Here is a 23,741-nt window from a genome sequence, read left to right on the forward strand (position 1 = left end):
GTTGGTGAAGCTGTGACAAGCACCCAATGCCCTCACAGTCCTCACAGCATCCGACTTGGCAGCCGACCTGTGGTGGCATGTATAAGCCTGGAGGGTTAGAGTTGGGTTATGTGTTCTGAGAGAAAGAGGAGGTCCGACTTGCGCAATCTCCATTGCTACGTACGGGCCCCACTGGTTGCAGGTGCTTTGGTGCCGGGAAGGATATTTCCTCCTTCACACAGTGTGCGGACTAGTCCGTACGGTAAGGACGCACTAAAAGTTAAAATAACGATAAAGGAGGCACTGGAGCTGGCACATTGGCCTGGGGAGTGCCAGGTGCAGCTAGGAGTGGACAAGTGCGATAGGAAACATCATATGACAAGGGCATGAGGCAGCTCCATACTTGAACGGAGGTGAACCCAGTGTTTGAGTTTGTGCCCGTTTGTCATGCTGTGCAAGCTAGTGCGAGTTTGATATTGGATTATTCACAAATTATGGCTATGCCAAGTGTACCAGGGCCACCAATAGTTATGGGCCCTCCCAAAATAAAATTGGGACAATGGAGGAAGGTTTTCATGCACTATCTTAGTGCAGTGTGTGGGACCACGTTTGACACAGACAGGAAGGTCCCGCAATTGATGCATTTTCTAGGTTACCAATGCCAACGTATTTTTGAAACCTTGCCCAATTTAAAGGATGTGGCTGAGACTAATGCTACAAACAATCTGGACATTGCCATCATGAAGCTGGATGCACATTTTAACCCAAAAACGAGCGCACTATTGGAGCGATATAACTTCGGAATCCATGTGGAGTAAAGTGGTGAAAGCATAGAAGAATACATAACAGCTCTGCTGTGTTTGGCCCTATCCTGAAAACGTGGGGCTACTTTAGACAGGCACATCAGGCAGAATTAGAGAAAGGCTGTGGTTAAAAGATGACCCAAGCCTAGATGAGTCATTGGCATTGCAAAGAGGGTTGAACATTCAATGGCATGTATGGTGAAGTTAACAAAATCTGAAGGAAAGGAAGTGACTCCAGACGTTTTGAAGGTTGGAGGAGAAGAGAACAAGAAATAAAAAAGACAGCAGGGACGCCATAAGGTGGGTGGGGGATATAAACAGAAAGGTAAACGTCCAAGTTCTAAAGGAGGGAAAGGAGAGGAGCGGCTGCGTTTCAGATGTGCGAGAAAGAGTCATTTTGCAGGATTTCCGATATGTCCGGGGAGGTAGGTGAACTGCACCAAATGCAAAAGATCAAGACACTTCGACAACTGTTGTAAAAGGTTTCAAGTGGACGATGTTAAGAAAAAGGTGTTCTCTGTGGTGGGGGAGGGGTATGATTCGTCAGAGGATGATTAAGAAGAACACAATATGATTACTGTGAAAATTGTGGGTGGGCGGAATGATGAATGCAAGTCTGGAAGTGGACATTGTCAATGGGCAGAGGGTTCAAATGATGGCGGATTCAGGTGCAAAAATAGAAGGATACAATTTGGATAGAATTGAGTTGGTGTGTTACTTTGTGGCAGAACTAGAATTTAAAGGTCAGAAGGTGAAAGGGTGTATGTGACTAAGAAGGGTGCAACGCTATTGGGAAGCATGAACAGAAGTAACTCGGAATTCAATTAGATCCCAATGCAAACAAGCAGGTGTTGCATGTGGAAGATGTGGTTTCATTGAGTGAGTGATAGATACAGGAATATGTTTGTGAAGAGTTTGGGAAAGATTAAAGGCATGAGGCACCAGATCATATTGAAGGATGGTAGTGTGCCTGTTTCCGACAAACTGCTTCAGGCTGGCAGTGTGCAGTGGGTTTCGCCGCTGGTGGTTCCGATGTGTGGTGGTTGAGAGGCATCCCCTATTGATGTGGTGGAGTTGGTAGGAATGATTGGCATGGGACATTTTTTTCACTAAATTGGATATGGCGTCAGCATATCACCAGGTTAAGCTTGAGGAGGAATTCAGGAAACTGATAGCTTTTATATCACTTGAGGGCATATTCCAGTTCCAGAGGATGCCGTTTGGTCTAGTGTCTGTATTTTACGTGTTCCAAAAGGTGCAGGTTATTTGATTGGTTTCGGGGAATATACGGTTTCTAAGATAGCTTGACAGTTGGGGAGACCGTGTGAGAGCACGAGAAGATAATGGGATAGAAGTTGGGTATACTAGAGGCGAGGGGGATGACACTAAAGGAGAAGTGTGTTTTCAGAAAGGAAGCAGTGGCATATTTGGGTCACGAGATTTCAGCAACGGGGTGAGGCCCAAGAAAGAGATGGTGGAATGTATCAGTAGGGTAAAATTCGCTAAAACGAAAGGGGGGGGGTTACGGTTGTTCTTCGAAAAGTTTGTTAAAACTGTCCCTGGCAAGGTGTGTGAAATGAGAAAGTCGTTGAAAAAAAGCAGAGGATTTTGCGTGGACTGACGGAAGCGAAAGAGAATTACAAGCAATAAAAAGGGAAATTGATATGGCAAATGTTCTGGAGAAATTTGATACAAAGCGAAATTGATTATAACAGTGGATGCCAATAACATAGGTATGAGCTGTTTGGCTCAGGTGGATGAGCGAGGGAGCAAGAAAGTGATAGCTCTCGTCTTAGGTACCGAGTAGTCAGGAGAAGGGGTATGCATTACTGGAAAATGAAAGATTTGGCCTGCCATTGGGCAGTTGAGGAATTTTTTGTGTGGAGTAGAATTTATTCTGCGTACGGGTCATAGACCACTGAAGGCTATATTCGAGTTGAAAGGGTTGGTCAAGGTGTCTAGGAGGGTGGCCAGTTGGGTGTCATGCGTTTACCATGGAGATTATTCCAGACAAAGTCAGTATTTTGGTGGACCTTTTATTTAGGTTAGGCAGCTGTGAATGAAGAAATGGGTGAAGAAGAGTTAATGGATATGGTGTTTGTGAATCATGAAGGTGTGATTGATAAGGCAGAGTGGGAAGCATAGGGATATGATTAGTTGCGCACAGTATGTGATGTCTGAGTTTCCGGACAAGTGGAGGTTGAAAGAGGATGACAGAGGAGTTGTGTTGAGGGAGGTGTATTGTATATGTGGGGCCAGGCGGTGGTACCCACGTCGCTGCGGGAGAAGTTGGTGAGGATGGCCCATAATGGACATTTAGGAGTGACAATAATAAAGGCAGTTTTAAGAGGAGATTATTGGTGGCCCGGATTTGACCGGGAGGTAGAGCGCAGGGTAGAGAATTGTAACGCAAAGCTTGGAAAGGTGAAGTGGCCTATGCGCAGCCCATGATCAAGGTGGAAGTGCCCTGTGGTGGCATTGGTCGTTTTGACCACACCTAAAGCTGAGAACATTAGCCTGTGCCGTATCTAGACAGGATTGTGAATGTTAGCATGTACCACACTTAAAGTTGAGAACATTAGCCTGTGCCGTATCTAGACAGGATTGTGAATGTTAGCATGTACCACACTCAGACATAATTCCTAACTTTGGCCTGCGCCGCATCTAGACAGGATTGTGAATGTTAGCATGTGCCACACTTAAAGTTGAGAACATTAGCCTGTGCCGTATCTAGACAGGATTGAGAATGTTAGCATGTACCACACTCTGACATAATTCCTAACTTTGGCCTGCGCCGCATCTAGACAGGATTGTGAATGTTAGCATGTGCCACACTTAAAGTTGAGAACATTAGCCTATGCTGTATCTGAACAGGATTGTGGATGTGAGCATGTGCCACACCTGGACGGAATTGGGAAGATTGCCAAACACTACACTTAAAAGTAATTGAGAATGTTGGCATGTCCCGCACTATGATGAATTATGAACATTGACCTGTGTGGTAGCTGGATGGTATTGTTAGGGTTGGTGAGTGTCACGCTAAGACTGAATTGTGTAGGGCAGCAGGTGCCACACTTAGATAGAACTGTGAATGCTCGCATGTTAAATGTCACATAGCCCACTAACCAATATAAACTCTAACTCTCTGCATACTTAAAAAAAACTCACACAACCATCTCTCGCACAGCCAGCTGCATGCACTTCACCACACTGCAACACCACATAAGCCGCACCAACAGCACACGCGGACTGACACCAATCCAATACTCTCACCAAAGCTCAGCACCCTGTGTCTACCGAGTTGAAGCTGTCAACAGTACACCCCTCCTCCCACTATCCTATGTCCTCTTCACCTCACTAACCCATTCCACCTTCTCATTTACAGATCCTCCAGAGCGCCTGGGGACCAATTCCGTTGGTGACGGTGCGCTATATAAGTACTGTTAACATAACCCATAGTTCCCCCTCCTATGACATATAAGGAGCTGCGGAGGTAACACAGATTTGGGTCCACTCTCAGGCTACAGCTCTTTTTCCTTATGACAATCCAAGGTTGTAGTCTGCGTCTGCATGAAATTCCCCGACAATCTCTTACCGTAGTGACAGACTTAGTAAGCTGCTTGGGGTATTGATGTGAATTAACACAGGACATGTAATTATAATAAAAGGCGAAGAGTATGCGTGTATTTCTTAGAAGCACTAAAGGCTGGCCAAAATCTTTTGTAGTTTACTAGATTGCTGGAGCTTCCTGTTCTCGGTGCTTTACAGAGATGGACGTAGCTGTGGTGGATGTAGTTACTAACACTGCTGCATTTAATAAAGGATCTTTTCACAAAGTGGTTTACCTTCTTGGTCTCATCAGTGAGTCAGTAACACATTGCATGAAGGTCATGAGAGCAAGGGAAACAGCCAATGAAAGTAGGGGCGCATATCCATGCCCACACCTTGGAAACACAGGCTGCTCCCAGTCAGATGTGCGTCAACTGTAGAGGTGTACCTTTCATATTCAGACCCTCACGTCCATTTCCCCCTGCCCTCTGCCATTCTCACTTGGGCAGGGCTGCTAGGAAAAACGGTTATCAAAATACTCACATGGTGCGGCTAATTAAGCAGATGTTAAAAACACATGTCCTCTAAAGAATAACTACACCAACAGACTGAGGGGGGAATTGCAGAAATATATTAACAAATATTCCCAACCACAGATTTTTCTAAAGATTGCCTTTCCCATATTCGATCAAGAGACTTTCAGCATAGTCCTGCAGTGTGTGAAAAACCTAGACAAAGGATGATCTTGCGTTACAGCTTTGATAACTCAGTCTGCAGTGCTGGAGGCAGAGTAACGACGTATCCCCTAGTGTGCTTCAAGGCACTGCCCCAGGCACATCACACAATACTGTTTGGGCCTTGCGATGCAATGCGTAGGCGTTCGAGCCATCTCTGATACATGTTGTTCAGGTACAACTAGTTTTCAAAACGTGTAGAAGATTGTAAGGTTAATTTAATTCCACTGTCATTTTCTGAATTGTGGCTCATTTTAAAATGTTACTAATTACATTCATTGAAACCATTTATGTTGCATTCATTTAGTGCACTACTTCACATGAAATGAACTTTGCTCGAGCTGTCAAGGCTAATCGAATCACGATTTTTGCAATCAAAGGGACATTTAGGTCAGTCCTGTATTCTCACAGTGTCATCCATGTAATACTGCTTGAACTTGACACCAACTCAAGGTGGTCAAAATCAGAGATTGGAATACAGGACATCCCGCGGGGTCTTCTTCTGCATAGAAGCCATGGCAGATTTCATTAGGTCTTCAGTCTGCAGCATGCTCATGTTCCACGTGGCCTGGGAAGAATAAAGAGGACGTCAAGGGAGTTGAAGTATGAAGAATACTGTAAAATCTCATTTTCTGGATTAATAACAATAATGCAGTACTCTTACATAGCGCTACATGCCAGACTCCTCCAGTTCCTATATGCTGTAATAATAGGTACTGTTATTACCCCATTTTGAGTGGTACTTGATGTATCTAGTAATATGGTACACAATTATGTTCCCTCATGTCGAAAAGATCATAACAGCCTTGTTGAAATCCTCAAACATGGTTTGTTGTTAGAAATATGTGGACTTACGGTTGGATTGTGAAAGATGTGCACATACACAGATGGATATAGTGGTAACTGACAGATTTTCCACATTGAGTGAATAGATCCAGAAGTCGATTAGACATTCTAGCCTATTGTCTATCAAAAGACACTGAATTCACGACTCAGAACTTAAAAAGAGGCCAGCCTACACAATGTTTCCCTAGAACCTGTGTGTCATGGAACGTTTAACTGTCTCTGTTACACCTTTTGGTGAATTTTGTACAGGTTACGCAAACTAGGGAGTATTGCACTCCTTGTACATAGTCACAATATGTTATCTTCCCAGACTGTGATGAAACAGCCAGTCCTACCTCTCTACCTCTAAAGAAAACAGCTGGCCCCAAGAACCCCCTATTCTGTTTCTCTGCTGTACTACCACTCAAAAATCTTTGAGAGAATTGTCTTCAACTGCATAGTGAAATATTTGGAGGTATACTCACTTGCTTACCCCCTCCAATCCGGATTCCAATCCAAACACTCCATTGAGTCTACACTCATCCATTTAGGCAATTATCTTACCACTGCTCACCACTCTTAACTTCCCCTCCATTCCCAGCCTTCTAGAATTTCCAGGTGACTTTAGAACTCTTACTTCTTGAGTTTCTCCGAGATCGTGCTTTACTGGGTGTCCTATCTCTCTGGCTGCTCCTTTTCCATCTCAAGAGACTCCCCAACACTTTCCATGGGTGTTCCTCAAGGACCAGCCCTAGGTTCACTTCTCTTCACCCCATATACCTTCTTCCTCAGCAACCTCATTCCCCTCCTTGGACTCCGACTATTCCCTCTCTGCTGACCATACTCGGATATTCATCTCCTTCCTCTTTTTCACCCCTGCAACCTCTGAACGCATCATCAACTTCCTAACCACCTTCCTTTGCTGAATGGTCCTACGCTGACTTGTGCTAAACTCTTCAGAGACGCACATTCTTGTTCACCCTACCTCCAATGCCATCTCCAGTCCTCAATCCCCTCCCTGCCAGACTTCCTCACCCATGGCTTGCAACTTTGGAGTTCTCTTGGACAGCAACCAGAAATGCTATCAGTCCATTGCAGCTACTGCACCCAGACTCAACATTCTAAACAGGCTAAACATCTGCCCACACCTCATGCACTATTTAACTAAATCCCTTATCTGTACTCTCATGTTCATCAAACTGGACTACTGTGCAAGCCTACTTTTTGGTCTAGCCCTTTACTCTATTGCTACCTTCAACAGTTTCCTCAACGTTGTGACACACAGATTTTTCAATCTACCCAGAACCCTCACCCCATTGTCTACAGTTTTAACGCTGGATGGTTCTCCATGCGACATTGCGATCTATTGGTCTATAAATGTACCTATGATCTTTCCCTCCACTACCTCACTGAAAGCATCTGACTGTACTATCCCTCTCAAACCATCTGCTCGTCATCTTTATATAAATTATCATTCCCTCCCCATTCCGCCTCCCACTAATGCTCCTTTCCCCTACTTGCCCCAATTCACTGGAATGCTATCCCCTGACCACAGAGGTTCTGTGTGATTGAATCGCTGCAAATTAACATCAAGGTGGGAACGATATTTATTTTAACCCACTAAACACCATTCCCAACATATTTTAGGACTGGTACAATTATATAAACAAACTCCAGTCCTAGAATATTAGGGGAAGTGTTGGATAGTGGCTTAAACAAAATATCACTTCCCCCTCAATGTTTATTTCCAGTGATGAAATCACTGGGCACCACCACAGCAATCTTTTAAGCAGAGGCACAAACTCCACAGCTAACAATGGAAGCAGCCCCTCAAGTCCCCACTCTCTCCCATCCAAATTAACCGCTCAACCCCCTTCTCCTGCCATCTGCCCTCATGTGTACTCTATGTAATTTGTAAATATGTCACCACACTCTTAATGTTAAAAAATGCTTCAACGTTCTCTAGTCCCTTTTCCTGTTGTTCTTCACTCCAATTCTCTTATGTAAAGACATCTTACCCTAGGACTGCCTCTGCACTCTGTTTTTGCCTACTTTGTAGGTCATTTCTGTTCCAAATGACATCCCGTTCTTAAATAAATACAAATACGTTTCCTCTGTATGGATGGGATATCTGTCCCCTGGCAATGGTATCGATCTTCTGCGATGGATATAAAAATGATAACAGCAAAGCCAGGCACATGCTTTTCACCCATGTAACTGGCAGGAACCGGTTCATCTTGGAAGCAGAGTTGTGTAAAGGACATTGACCTCACTGTATTGAGTCAAAACCCAATATTCACTGTATTTTTATTGTATCTATTTCTAATGCGCCGGTAGCCCACAGGCATCAGTGCGCAGTAACAAAGACACATTTAGACAGAACACAAAGAAACAGCATGGGTAATCCTAGGGAGTGAGGCTGTGCTAAGAACGTAGTTCACTTGAAGAGTAAGGGTTTCAGTGATTTCCTGAAGGATTTTGCGTCAGTCTCTACTCTAAGTGCGGGTGGCAATGCGTTCCAGAAAGGTGCCGCTTTTGCAGAGAAGGATCTTCCTAGACCGTTTGTGCTTTTGACACTGCCCCTGTATTTGACCTTGGTTGGAAGAGCGAAGAGTTGTAGGGGGAAGATAGGGAGGAGCTAGTGGTTTGAGGTAATCAGGGGCTGTTCCAAAGAGACAGCGATCGACTATGGTGCCCATTTTGAAAAGTATGTGCTCTTGTATTGGCAACCTGTGGAGGTCTCTGCTATGGTCTGAGATGTGGGTTCTTCTAGTGACATGTTTGATTATACAAAACAACACAGTATGTATTATGTGACACTTTATAAGGTCTACTTAAGAAGGAGTTACAATAATCGAGTCTGGTTAAAATGGTTGCTTGAGCGATGATGCCGCAATTCTTTTCTGTAAGGTAGGGGCGGATCTTCCTAAGTAGGACATAGATGCTAATTGCAGTTCTGATTAACGTAATTCACGTGAGCATCTGCATTTAGGGATACCTCCAATTGGACGCCCATGGTTTTTACCTTCTATTTGACTTGGATTTCCTTGTTACTTATTAGGAAGCATTTATAGTCTGCGCTGAGTTTGCCCCGGGCCTGCCGTCAGCCAAACCTGCACTCGTCCTCCAAAGTTCCTTTCCTCAATGTTTGTGGCATTTCATTGCTATGAAGGGGACATGCTAGAAACATGATGAAAAGCATCATTCTAAGATGATACAAGAGGTGCACATGCATGACCACATATTTCGTGGCATCCTCCCCTCATGCATGCTCTGGGCCCAACCCCCAGTATTTTTGTTAGTGCATTAGAGAATCTCTTAGATTGATGGTGTAGGGGGGAAACCTTTACTACTGATTACTGCCACCTGGTGTCCCACATTCTCTGCAGCATTGTGTGCTCTTTACCGCATTTGCAGATTACTGGCCCTCTTGCACGATGCTTTACTTGTAAGGTGTTCAGAAGATCTTTAAAAAGACCATTAACCTCCACCCATTGAGCCCTCTTATATCTAGATAGTAAAGAGTGTTGTTAATCCCTGTAGACTGTATATAGCTTAAATATCCATCTTCCAAGCAAGCAAGTATATCCTTTCACTCTCTTTCTGGAGGGTGCTCACAATTCTAGATGGGTGCTGAGGTTCCTTATCTTGCTGTTGTAACAGAGAATCAGGTGCATGGTGGCCCCCGATATACAATGGGACTGAAGGAGAGGGGTTATATTTCTTTTAAATGCACACATTTTCAAAAAGGAAAGTTTGTGAAAGAATGCTATCTGGTGAGGGCTAGATAGCCTGAACCTTTTTGATTTTTTGTAATAAAATGAATGCAGGTAATTCCGTTTCTGAGAAGAAGGCCTGCTAATCAGCCCACAGCCCCCTTTCATAGTGCACCATGCCAAAATCATACTGTACTGAAGTGTCTTTGCTGTAACATCTTCTGACATCATCCCCAGCAACTGCCCTCCAGTGGCAGCAGAGTAGGGTCTAAGGTCACACGTGCATTCCTGACAGCTGGTGGAACACAACATTCCAAGAGGCAGAAGTGGCATTTTAATCATCTGCGCATCCGGTTCAAAGTATGTTAATTGTAAACCTTAGTCGGCCTGGTGGCACGTTAAACTGTAAATATAAGCTGCATCTGTTTATGGCATGTTGGCTACTGAGATTATACAATTATACAGCACCGGCATTTGGATGTCATATTATTGTGAGCTTGGCGAAGTGACGACCGGGCTGGAATCTATTAGCTGTCTGGCTTGGACGTCTCCACAACAATCATGTGGGACCCTGCCCAGGAAGCTGCTCCTTTGATCCGTCAGAGGAAGGCTGACACCTTTGTCCCAGGCACAATGATTCCCTGGGAGATTGCATGGGAATCAGTGCTTAAAAGACAGTCCTGACATAAAGATATATCTCGCACCAGGGTGCTGATTACTGTAGTCCCTTTGAAGTAGGCGGGAAGGTGTGGTGTTAGAGTAGCCAGAAAGAGAGGTTTACGCTAAGAGAGGGGTTCCACCATCTTGGATTTTTTCTAGGGCTCTATACACTTCCTGCCTCTCTCTACTAACTGCAGACAAAGCACTGGGTATGACATCAAGCGACATCTCCTCCAGAACTATCAAGGACAACATCTCAACTCTCGTTCCTGCCTTGTCCAACTTCTGCAACCACTCCTTTGCTACTAGTTCTTTCCCACTCTCCCTTAAGCACTCCTGTGTACATCCTCTCCTAAAAATGCAATCTGCTGACCGACCCCCCTGCCTGGCTAACTATCGCCCTTCGCCCTATCGCCCTATCTCCACTACCCCCTTCTTGGGCAAACTCTTGCAGAAGTTGGCTATCTCCCAACTGACCCACCACACTGAATCTGTTGGCTGTCTTCATGATCAACAGTCTGGCTTCAGAGCATCCAAAGGCACAGAAACGGGTCTCCTGGACACCAGTGAAAACCTCTCTCCTCTGCCTTTAACACGGTCAATCATTCCACCCTCGAAAGACAGCCTTCCTTCTAATCGACTTTCCCAGGCACCACTTGGCCCCTTCTTTTCATCCACTTCACTCTCTAATAAGCAGCGTCCCTCAGGGTTCTATCCTATCGCTGTGGCTCTTAAACATCTAATTTGGCTCACCTAATTTCTTCCTCCTCCTCCTCCTCCCTAATTCCTGATTGATTGACCGCCATTCAGGCATGGTGCACGGCCAATGATCTATGTCTTAATGCCAGTAAGACGGAAATCCTTCTCATCGGCTCTGGGACCCCTGATCCCTTCTTCCCTCTCACTTTCTGGCCACCTTCCTTGGGTCTCCACTCCTCACTATCTAGTGAGGGGAAAAAAACCTTGGTATCATATTTGATTTCTCTCTCTCCTTCTCCCCTCATATCTCGGACCTTGCCAAGAAGGCCCACTTTCAGCTTCATCTCCTTAGAGGCATTCTCCCTTCCTTGCCTTCCCCAGGAAACTCAATGGGCCTTATTACGAGTCACCTGGTATGGAAATAACGGTGGCGGTAAACCAGCCACAACAGTTGTTTCCATACCGGGTGATCTCGAGTTCTGCAGGCGGAGGTGTCATTCCCGCCAGGTCTGACCTGGCGGGTTTAACACTGCCCGCCTGCAGGCAGACGTGGAAACACCGGCACCATCACGAGATGGTGCCAGTGTTTCCCTGGTCCCCATTCCCATTGAGTCCTGCCGGACTCAATGGGAATGGGGATTTACCGAATTCCGCCTCTGGAATTCCAGGGACACCGAGGCCGTAATGTCCCGGTAATTCCAGGAATCACGGAGGCGGAATGGTAATACGAGTTCGGCGGTAACCAAGCTGGAAAAACCAGCAGGTTACTGCCGGACTCGTAATGAGGCCCATGTCTCCAGAGCTCTGGTTCCCTCTAGGCTGGACTAGTGCAACAGCCTCTTCCTCATTCTTCTTTTCCACTCTTAGCTGTCTTCTTACGCTGTGTAATCATTATCCTAATCACACAGAATCCAAACATCGCCAAGATTGCTCCAAGAAGCTTGAAGACACTTGCCATCCAATATGGAACCCATGAGAAGATAGATGCAAACCAACTGTTGCCTGCAACATCCTCAGTCTCGTCTTCCATGTTATTATGCAGGTTTGTCAGAAACGTTATGGCATTGGTTAAGGGCCCATTCTCGTCATCGTGAGAAGGTATGAATGTGCAACATGATGCCCCGAGTTTGGTGCAAACTCCTCCTTCCATTGCTCTGAACATATTTAGGACATATCTGTTGTGGAGAGTCATTAGTCGTATGGCCCTCAATTCTTCCTTAATAGCATTAAATCCTTCTATGGTAGAGTTGATTGTCTGCAGAAGCTCCCAGCGAGTGATTTGTAACCACTTTGCATTCACCATCGCCTGGATCCCAGGCATAAAAATAGTTGTGAAGATTGAAGCAGTTTTGATAAACAACCTATTCTCATACCGGATAGCCTCATATGATTATATCGATTTTGCTGAGAAGTAATTCTCTCTCTTGGTTCGATTTAGAAATTCAAGCAAACTTCTCAAATGGGCATCTGCTTTCGGAAATTCTGCAATGGTCATGTCACTCTGAGGAATCAATAACGCTGGAACATGGATGATCACTAAGGAACACGTTCCTCCCCAATCTTTGGGCAGGTTCATGCTGGCTCTGGACCCACAAGCTCAGTATCGATCCATCAGGATGGCAGTTCCTGTTCCAATCTTGGAGACATCACCTGTATGTCATGAACCGCCGACTTCATGGTCCATGATGCACCGCGGTATGAACTCTGTGATCCTTCCAACATGGCCAACAGTTCCCAAATGCTGCACACCAACCCTTGCGCATTACGTTAGACTTCTTAGAAAACAGCCACGCCCCCGCGGCTCTGCGCGTCTTAACGCTCCTGCTTGGAGTAGTTAGACGTGTGTTGTCGGAGCCCGCTTCCGTGCTCTGTGATTCCCTTTTTTCCTTTCTTCCTATTCCTATTCCTGGACCCCCGTTTGTTTCCTTGCTTACCTCTTATCCGTGGCTTATTCCTGGATTTATCCTGTGCTCAGTGCTACGGCCCCTTGGTTTGTTCCGAGTCTGGAACTATCTTCTTCCGGGCTCCAGGTCCTGGATACTGAACGCTACCCGGCAAAGGACAGCCGGAGAACTCACGCTGGAATCTGAAGACCCGCGCCCAGGCCTATACAAGTCTCGGACAGTACGAAAGAAGGAAGCCACTTCCAGGAATGTCGCAAGTAAAGAGAAACAGGTGAGAAGGGGAGAAATTTGTGACAGACAGACGCCTCAAGCCAGATACAAAAGCAGATATGGAAGCCGCAGTTCAAGACCTTATGAGAGGTATGCAAGAATTAACCACTGAAGTCCAAAATCTCAAGGTTGAGAATGCGGCATTAAAATAGTTAGTCTTATCTCGCGACTCTGCAGCCAAGGAAAGTGTCCTGGTAGGAGGAGTAGTGGACAAATATGACGGTTCATCAAAAACACTACGTGCCTTCCTTGATTCTTGTTTAGTACATTTCACCTTCAAACCGTACTATTTTTCCACCCCACGAGCAAAGGTCGGATTCATGATATCTCATCTCCTGGGTAATGCCTTAACTTGGGCAACTCCCTTAGTCAATACGGGGGATCCTCTCCTGGATGATTACGATGGGTTTGTGGAAGCCCTTAAGGCCATGTTTGACCGTCCAGAACTCGTCTATAGTGCACAAGAAAGATTGCTTGAATTTCAACAAGGGACTCAGGATATGCTCACTTATGTGACTCGCTTTAAACAGCTAGTAAAGGAAGCCGATTGGTCCCAAGAAGCCAGCTTCACCCTCTTTCGAAAGAGGTTTAAATGACGAGATAAAGGGCGAATTAGCTAGAGTAGCTCGCCCAAGTTCCTTCCAAGCTCTCATGGATTTCTCCGTAAAGATCGATTTCCGGATCCAGGAAAGAAAGGCAGAGAAGAGGAAGTCTAAGTCAACATCCCCAAAGGCAGCCACAGGTTATCCCTGCCCAAAAGAAACAGCTGCTTCACAAGCCTCAGATCCAGAGCTCATGCAACTAGGCACCTTCCGAGGACCAATTTCTCCCAAGAAAGGATCCGTCGGATTAATACTGGACTGTGCATGTATTGTGCCTCTGATAAACACCTTGTAAGAGAATGTCCTATACCGCCACCTCGGCGTTCGGGAAACGCCAGCTCCCGATCCTAAGTGGCGCACAGCTTTGGGAGAAAGAGGTCTGCTCCTCATCCATCCCTTCCTTGAAATCTCCAGGACAGAAGACTCTAGTGATTCTACAAACATTCGTGTCACCTACTAAAGAAGAATCCTACCCCATCCTGGCCCTAGTGGACTGCGGTGCCATGGGAATTTTCATAGATACTGATTGGGTTATCAACCATCACATACCTCGAGAAACCAAAGAGGTAGTACAACCTGTTGAAGCCATTGATGGCAGACCCTTGTCTTCTGGACCCATAACTCACCAAACCAAGGACTTACTACTTTCAATAAACAACAATCAGGAAACATCATAAAATCTGCCCACTACCCCATGGTTTTAGGCATGCCTTGGCTACAGAAGCACAATCCATACATCATTTGGGCAGCAGGGTCCTTGTTTCTTGGTTCAGAACATTGCATGTCTCATTGTTTATCTCTTGCCACATTGCAAAATCCTTCAGTAGACCTCCAGTAGCACAAGCAACCATCCGTAACTGTATCCAACATTATCCCAATTATTCAGGCGTACCAAACATACTCAGATGTGTTTTCAACAGCCATTGTTCAAGCTCTCCCACCTCATAGACCAGAGGATTGTGCCATTGATACAGACCCATCTGCGGTGATTCCTTTTGGGAGAATGTTTATTTTACCTGAACCTGAAAAGGAAGCTCTCAGAGAATATCTGGACACCAATTTGACAAATGGTACTATCCGACCTTCCAAATCCCCAGCCGGTGTGCTTTCCTATTCTTCATTCCTAAAAAAAGACACTAAGGAACTTCGACCCTGTCTGGATTACTGTGGCCTCAACCAATGCACACTGTAGGGGAGGAGTGGTCCAAGGGACCCCCCTGGCCTACATCTCCACCCCAGGTGAGGGCCATGGCTCATCGGGCGTCCCCTCCTTACCACCCGGGCCCAGGTGGTGGATGGCTCACCTGCTGAAGACATTTCCCACACATATTGAATTTAGCTAGGCCTCAGAAACCATTTTGTCTAATAAAGATGGTGTGAGCGTAGCGCACTGTAGCGCGGCCCCCACCCTCGGAGAGTTTCAATTATCCCTGTTGCCGCAGCACCCTGGCAGATCCGCTGTGAGCACGTTCCCACAAACAGGGCGGACATGAGCTAGCATAAGATACTAACACTGTAACATTTCACTGTCCGCAGTGTATCACTGCTCCCAGAATGACCCGGTCAGCAAGGCCTGGGTGATGGGAAGATCTGTAGAATGGTCATCTGATGAAAGCAGAAAGGTACCCAAATATGAATGTCAAAAACCACTTTTAACACATGTATCCTTTCCATACAACCACTTTTACTAAAGAAACCTGTGTAATTATTGTACATGACACCAGCCATAAAGGACCCGCACCCCTGCAGGGGTGTGCAAATGATAAAAGCATTCCGGGGGAGTGTTCCTTATATGTATCTTTGAAAACCGTACACCCCGCGGTCCCGCGCCATAACTGAATTAATGCTGCTAGAGTACACAAGAAAACGAATGTAACCATACAGGGGGCACATGTGAAGGGTGTGCGAGAATGCACTCGTCACGCGTGTATGTCTAAGCCCCTTGCATGCCACCACCGTCACATACGGTGGCGGGTCATTTTCTATGTACTCCACCAACCTCAATACTACCTCACTTACTGCAAATGTATATGCATATAGCTAAATACTGTAATTGTTGAAACATAGTGTACGAATAAGGTGCTCAGACTGGATATAATTGAAACGCCTCCAGCGAAATGAAATGTATGTTTTCAAGTAATTCAAACAAATATTATAAAGTGTTCTAATGATTGTGATGTTTTCGCCTCCAAAAACCGGCAACACGCGAGGAAGATACCTTTGTAAATATGTGCAAGGCCATTTCCCCTCCCACCCTCCGGTGACTGCCAAACATGAGAGCAGAGGCCCGCGCCGCGCTGCCCCACCTCCCCCAACTAGACTGGAGCCGCTTCAAAGATGTGTAGCCCCCTCTGCAGCACCCAAGGCCACGGGCCGCCACCTGCATTATTTACAGCACAGCAGTAAACCTCTGCCTGAACCCACACTTCCAAAGGCGCCCCCTCGTAAACCCCACAACCCACCAGATCATCTTAGACTTATGGCCCTGTGCAATCAGGACAACCAACACTGTGGCAACACACAAGCGGCACATTTATAACCACATCTAACAAGACAGGGAGGCTTGTACCGTCCGTCCCATGCCCTGAAGCTTAGCCCCTCAACCTATGGCTCCGGTCAACAGGACGCTGGTAACCATGCCCTGACGAATGACCATTAGACCCCTCACAAGGTGCATTCCTCCTGTGTTGCATTAACCTGTAGAGTAACCTATTGGAAGATTTACTAAAGAAGATAACATTGCAATGACTGAATGACTGCGGTGTGCATGGCCTAGGGCAAATAAGTCAGGAAAAGACATTCATCTCTGACACCGGCCGCGATGGCACAACAACACCGCCCGGATGAACTCTGCCAACCTGCCAGGCCCAGCCCAACCCACGAGCCTGACCAGTGACGTTCTCCAGCCACGGCCAACCACATCGCAGCAGCACCTATAGTTAATCATCGCCACCCAATCCCATTGAACTTGTGCCCCCTATAGTATGTAGGTTCTTATGACGTTTTTTGTAAATATATACGCCTGTCTTTGCTATTGTCAGACAGAGCGCTCTCGGAGTTTGCAGAGTTCTTTGCATGCCATATTCTGATTGATAAACTCCCATTTAAGCTCACCCGCACTCTGTCTTGGCCTTATTCCCGACTTGGGAGAGTCCTTCATTGTCTCTCATTGCGGGGAGGATCGTGCTGGCGGGGGACGCTTGCCTTCAGTGGCGACCCCGAAAGCGTGATTATTACTATTATTTTTTTCCCGATCTAACATTACCGTCCCCTTTTGGCACGAGAATCTCCGGTCGAAAAGGGATACGCACGGTGAGCCGGCTCCGGGAGGCTGGCCGCCAAGGGCGACCGGTACACTAAGAAGTGCGCACTCAAAAGAGAGAGGGTACGGGATCCCAGTTGAAAAATCCCCTTTGAGTACCGCTCGCCGGAGCCGGGGCTGACTGTTGAGCTGACGGCAACACTGCCTGGACGGACCCAGTTTCGGAGACTATCAGTTCAAGACGGGGACGTGAGTATGGAGTGCGAGCGATTGTAAAGGGAGTGGGGGAAGAAGTGTAGGACAGGGAACGAAGAGGGGGTACGCAGATCTACTAAGGATCATCCTAAAATTTTCCTTGCTTTTTCTTTGCATATGGCCATTAGGATTAAGAGGTGAATAAGAGATAAAAGTGACGGGAACCTAGCTCCGAAAGGGGGTGGAAGGCGGCGCCGCATAGTGCTATCTTGACTAGTACTGGGAATATATGAAGAAGTGGAATATAAGATAAAAAGTGTCCAGCAAAAGGGGGCACTGAGAATATATTAGTGACCGCTATTACTTCTTTCTTTTCTTTTCTTTAGGGTTAGGGGGAAAATAAAAGTGAGATTAGTACAAAACTCAGAGAGAAAGTAAGAGGGAGAGAGTCCTACTATAAGAGGGAAGAGCAGACCAATATATATATATATATATGCGCATCCATATATCCGAATAAGAAGGATAGGGACAGCCGGCTAGGGAGGAAAGGGAGGGCAGCTTGAATTGTGAACAGAGTGTTACCGGGAGGTGTGTGCACCTCGTATGTGTCAGACGACAAGTTGATGTTGTAAGTGTGTAAAATAGCTATAAATGTATAGAAATGTTATGGTCATGGTAAGTGTAACCGGATAGAACTTTTTGAAGAGAAAAACGACAAGGTGGAGTGAGTGTGTACCTATTTGATTTCCGGGTTAATGTTGTAGAAATAACTGATGGTTTGCTCTTGTATGTGCCCCCCAAAGAGAAGAGAATAGAGACTGTGTACAGCCAGTTTTGTATTGCGCAGGCAGGGGGCAGAGCACAAAGGAGCCCATTATTGAATGTGAGGTAAAAGACGAAACCCATATTGGTAAGAGGTTTACATTGTAATTGTGGACACACAGAAAGAAACAAGTACTAGGAAAATACACAAGATGGGGGCCGAAACACCCTTATCACATATTTGTAAGAACCTACCAGGCTACGCGGAGCGAATTAAGAAATATCATGACCAATGGATAACCGAGTTGAAGGGAGAGGGGTTACCCCAGATATGGCCCGAGGGAGGGTCATTTGATAAGTGTTCTGGATATGGTGGCCACATGCATTTGTTTGAAGTACAAGGGGAAGCAGTTGCAAAATAGGAGAGAAGTATTAGATCTCTGGAGGTTATTTGAAGAGATACCACCGCCTAAAGCACCAGCATTAAATCCTGACCTCCCGTCCACCACCGACAATCCACTGATGATACAGAAAGATGTTAAAGAATTGTCAAGTGTAGCGCCACCAATAGAGGTAATAAGTTTGTACCCGATATTAAACAAACCTGTGCCTGCAGAAGGGTACAGTGACCCCACTTACGTGCCTCCCCCGACAACTACTACACCCCGCCGGCCCACGGCACCCCCGCCATATGAAAGTACAAGGGAGCGAGCCCAGGCAGGTACACAAAGGGTGGACATAGAGAAGCTCACAGATGATTTACAATCAAGACTTTCAATAGCAAAAGATGAGCTCTCGAGGATAAAAGACATATGTGAACAAACAGCACTTAATGCGGCTAGATCAGGGCGCACGTCTAGAGCGCCAGGTGAGAATAGAAAACCTGAAGACGGGTGGAAAAAGGGCGAGATACTGTTCAGAATTGAAGAAGAACCGACACGAATAATAGAAGTAGGGACACGAGAGGGAGATATTGATAATGAAGAAAGGCCTATGGGGGACAGAGAGGAATTACTATGTGATATAAGGGACGATTTAGAAGAAAGCGACAGGTTGAGTATGGCAATGGGAGGGGGAAGCGAAGGGGGGGATGGTACATGTTCAATGAGAACATTGGATGATGAGCGGACGGGGCGATTAAGGAACAGGGTGGGGAAAATGGCATCACTGGGAACATCAGCAGCCAAAACGGGTCCAGATGTAACGACAAAAGGAAGGCTACAGCTCCCATTGATACATAGGGGAGGAGGGAGGCCGAATTATATCCCATGGGCTCAGATCGATAAAGCCAATTTATTAAAGCTATTGCCCCCGTTATCAGGAGGGGCAAGTAAGTGGATATACGCCTTTGAGAAACACACCGCTGCGGTACCCCTAGCAATAGGAGATGTGAAGAGCTTGCTTGTATCAGCAGTGGGGGATCAGGCTGAGAGAGTATGGGTCAAGGCCGGTTTCCCGGGAGTAACATTAGACTGCGACCGCCATGATGGGGCCTCCTTTAACACAGTGCGTGCAAGGGTGTGGGATGCCTTGCGAGAAACGTTTCCAGACACGCCAGGCTTACAGTCAGTAATGCAGTGTACAATGAATGATGGGGAGGAGGCTATGGATTACATTTTTCGGGTCCAAGAGATGTGGAGAGCAGAAACGGGCACGCCCTGGTATCAATCGACATCTTTATTTTATTTCATTATAAAAAGAGGGCTCCCCAAAGAAGTGCAAAAGGCGCTCGACAAGATAGCAGGTATTGAAGCGAAGGGATGGCCTGAGATTCAGAGCATAATAGTACACCATTGTAAGAGAATAAAGGAAAGGGAGAAGGAGGTGGGGCAGAAGAAATTAGCAGAGAAAGCAAAACTAGTGCAGACAAAGTTGGTGAAGGTCGCAGTGGCTGTAGCCGCACTCCCCCACAGCAGGGAGAGAGATGAGGAGGAGGAGGGGCTGATAGCAATACAAGGAAGGGTGGCAACTAATTGGGTTGGAGCAGGACAGCGGCAGTGGAACGAGCAGGAACAAGGCGGAGGTCCGCAGTGGCAAGAGTGGACCCCTCGAGGGGGACGAGGTGGGTACAGAGGCCGAAGAGGAGGTAGACCGGGATACGGAGGAATGGGAGGAAATGGATGGCAGGGCCCTAGAGGTGCACAAGGGAGTTGCTGGAACTGCGGAAGATGGGGGCATTACTCTAGGGAGTGCAGAGCCAGACCCAACAACGGGTTCCAAGAGGTAGAACAGTATGGCCACCCCCACCCGGGGAGCCCATATGGCCTTCCAATGGGACAACAACAACTGAGAAACCCAGGCCAAGGTAATAATGGGCAGCAACAGGGGCACCAGTATAGAACACAGAACCACCCACAAAATAATGACAATATGCAGTACACACCAGGCAACCCTTTCGCGACAACAGCAAACGGGGCCCCCGCACCAGCACCCTACAACGGCATGTCAGTGGTTTCAGGAAGTGTCTTTAATCAGGGGGGGGCGATGAGACACCCCGCATAGGACAGCCCACAGAGAACACTTGCGTGTCCAGTTCTATCTACAACCTACAATGCAGCAGAGGAACCATTGGTAGGGGCGCAGATAGGAGACAAGCAGTTCATATTCATGGTTGATTCGGGAGCGGAGAAATCATGTATCCGGGAGGGCCGGTTCCCGTTATCTAACAGGAAGTTAGAGACACAGGGGTTCTCTGGGGCTGTAATTGAAGTTCCTTACACAGAAGCATTGGATGTAACAGTGGGGGGTAAAACTGTAAAGACACCCTTACTGTATTACAAACATTCACCAATAAATTTATTAGGGAGGGATCTCCTGAGTAAACTTAACATGACCATATCATTTACCGAGAGAGGAATAGTGTGTTCTACACCCGGGATATGCCCCTTGCGTGCAATGTTGGTAGTGCAAGCCTACACAACCACACAAGAAGTACGAGGGTTGCCGGAAAATGAGGAAATGTTTATTAAAGGGCTAAAGACATTGGCCCTCATAATTCCAGAGCTAAGAAGAATGGACTGGAGGATTCCAGCGGAGTTCCTCTTCCGCCCCATAGTGTGCCCCGACACCGCACCAGGATCAGTGGTATCATTAGACTTGCACGCTGTACAGGTATCAGCGAAAAGGATCGCTGTGATTGGAGTGGATAGGGAAGGATGTGAGTGGCGTACAGTGCTGTGTACAAATGCCAACATCGCCCTACGAGAATTAACAGATGAGGATCTCTTTTCAGACACAGAAGGGGATGGTGAGATAGTAATGGAAATAGCGATGCCCTGTGACATTTTTATTCAAGCCAGGGAAACCCCCGTCCAACTGATGGCAGTGGTAGGAGCACCGCCGTCCTTTTTTGATGATGACATGAGGCTCGTACCAAATAATTTGTGGACGACAGGCCCCCATGATGTAGGGCTGTTGCATGGAGTACAACCTGTGGTAATAAAGCTAAAGCAAGGGGCAATTTTACCCCGAGTGAAACAGTATCCATTGTTCCGTGAGGCTGAAGAAGGGATAAAAGAGACCATAAATGTACTACTAGCGCAAGGGATAATAGTGCCTTCAACCTCCCCATGTAACACATGTATTTATCCAATCAAAAAAGCAAAAGGAGGGTCTTGGAGGATGATACAGGACTTACGCCCCCTAAATGATGTAATTCAGAAAGAGTTCCCTTTGGTCCAGAACCCTGCATCCATATTATGCAGCATCCCGAAACTGGCATCACATTTCACAGTAGTAGATTTGAAAAACGCATTTTTCTCAATACCCCTGGCTGAAGAGAGTAGATACCTTACAGCATTCACATTGGGGGGTAAAAGGTATGAACACTGCAGACTACCACAGGGATACTGTGAGAGCCCGAGCATATTCAACCGCATATTGCATGAAGACTTGGGAAACCTATCAGTTGTGAGTACAATCATTCAGTACGTAGACGATTTGCTAGTGTGTGCACAAGACGAAGAAACATGTAGAAAGGATTCAACAACGCTCCTGACACTATTGGCCAATAAGGGGTACAAGGTAGACAAGGAGAAACTACAGTACTGCCTGACAGAGGTCTTATACTTGGGACAGCTGATATCAAAAGATGGGAAAAGAATAATTCCCGACAGGGTAGAAGCGATAAGGTCAGTAGCGGAACCCACAACAGTGAAAGAGATGCAGAAATTCTTGGGAATGTGCAACTATTGCCGAGCATGGATATTAGATTATGCAGCATACACAAGACCCCTACTACAAGCACTCAAAGAAGCACAACAGGAAAATAAAAAGATTGAATGGTCAGAAGAAATGAGCAAGTCATTCAAATCATTAAAAAGGTTAATTTCAAGCGCTCCAGTGCTAGCCAACCCTGATTATGGACGCGAATTTTACCTATTCTCACACTGCAAGGGAACACTCATGACAGCTGTTCTGACACAAAAGACGTCCCTAGGACACAAGCCCTTGGCTTACTATAGTGGTACTTTGGATGCCGTAATGCAAGGCCATTTCGCGTGCGAGCAATCGCTGGCTGCAGCCGCGTTCGCGATTGAGAAAAGTGCCACAATATTAATGGGTTGCCCTGTAACATTGTTTGTGGAACATTCATTATTTGCAATCCTTGAGAGGTCAAAAAGCACACTGACAACACAGCGGGCAACAGCTTATGAAATCATATTGTCCAGCACCAACATCCATGTGGTGAGATGCAAAACAGTAAACCCCGCGACATTCATTACAGAAGCATGCACACTAGAGGACATGCAGGACCACGATTGCACAACATACACAGGAGAAAAAGGGGAGGACACAGTGGTGTGTGAAAACGCTCTGAGCGAGGGGGAAGTGTACTTCGTGGATGGGTCTGCATCGATTGATGTGGACACGGGAGAAAAGCATGTTGGTATGGCGGTGGTGAGATTAGAAGACGGTGAGTATGAAACATTAGTACAGTACCACCTCCCATCACATTACTCCGCACAAGCAGCAGAACTGATTGCGCTCATAGAAGCACTACATGCAGCAAAGGGTTGCGCAGTGACAATATACACAGACTCAGCTTACATGACAACGACAGTACATGGAGGTCTAGCGAGATGGGGGCGGAGGGGATTTCGACGGGCAGACGGAACACCAGTACAGCATGCAGAATTGTTGAAAGAGTTAATTGAGGCCCTACAAAACCCTACTGCAGTAGCAATAGTTAAGTGCCAAGCACATACATCCAACACAGACGTCGTGTCTTTGGGGAACGCGGCAGCGGACGCTGCCGCCAAGGAGGCTTCCTATTTTCAGAAATATGAAGCAGGTGAGTACATGCTGCAGCACAAGACAAACGAATAGCCCCCAGAAGGGTACAACATGATGCCCATATCACAGATACTAGAATTACAGGAAGGAGCTAGTGAAGACGAAAAATTGATGTGGACAAAACGAGGGTGCAGCAAGTCGGGAACAGACTTACTGTGGCGGCAAAATAACTCAGGAAAAGTGGTAATGCCAATCCAGTTACTAGAAATTGCGTTTCAACAACTACACTTCCCTGCACATAATACCAAACAGCATATTGCAGCATAAATAGAATGGTTCGTGCCCTGTCTCCAGGAGCACGTATCTCGATTAGCAATGGAGTGCACAACATGTCAAATCTACAATTCGGGAATGACATTACGCACGCTCCGGGGAACAATTCCTAAACCCATTGGCCCATTCAGAGAACTGCATATTGATTACGCGGACATGGGGGAAAGGTGTAATGGCGCACGGTACATGATCGTGGTTGTGTGCCCATTCTCA

General features: G+C 46.4%; 1 protein-coding gene across 3 annotated transcripts in view; it reads right to left on the reverse strand.

Moving 5' to 3' along the window:
* Positions 1-4,940: 4,940 nt before the first annotated feature.
* ECH1 (enoyl-CoA hydratase 1) overlaps positions 4,941-23,741 on the reverse strand; it is a 435,952-nt gene continuing 417,151 nt past the window's right edge. For all 3 annotated transcript variants that reach the window (XM_069644207.1, XM_069644208.1, XM_069644206.1), the window contains exon 10: positions 4,941-5,633. In XM_069644207.1, the coding sequence (XP_069500308.1) occupies positions 5,529-5,633 (105 nt within the window). In that variant the 3' untranslated portion in view covers positions 4,941-5,528. The remainder of the gene's footprint in view (positions 5,634-23,741) is intronic.

The sequence above is a fragment of the Ambystoma mexicanum genome, chromosome 2p (genome assembly GCF_040938575.1).
Source record: "Ambystoma mexicanum isolate Mex_15411 chromosome 2p, UKY_AmexF1_1, whole genome shotgun sequence".
Lineage (NCBI taxonomy): Eukaryota > Metazoa > Chordata > Amphibia > Caudata > Ambystomatidae > Ambystoma > Ambystoma mexicanum.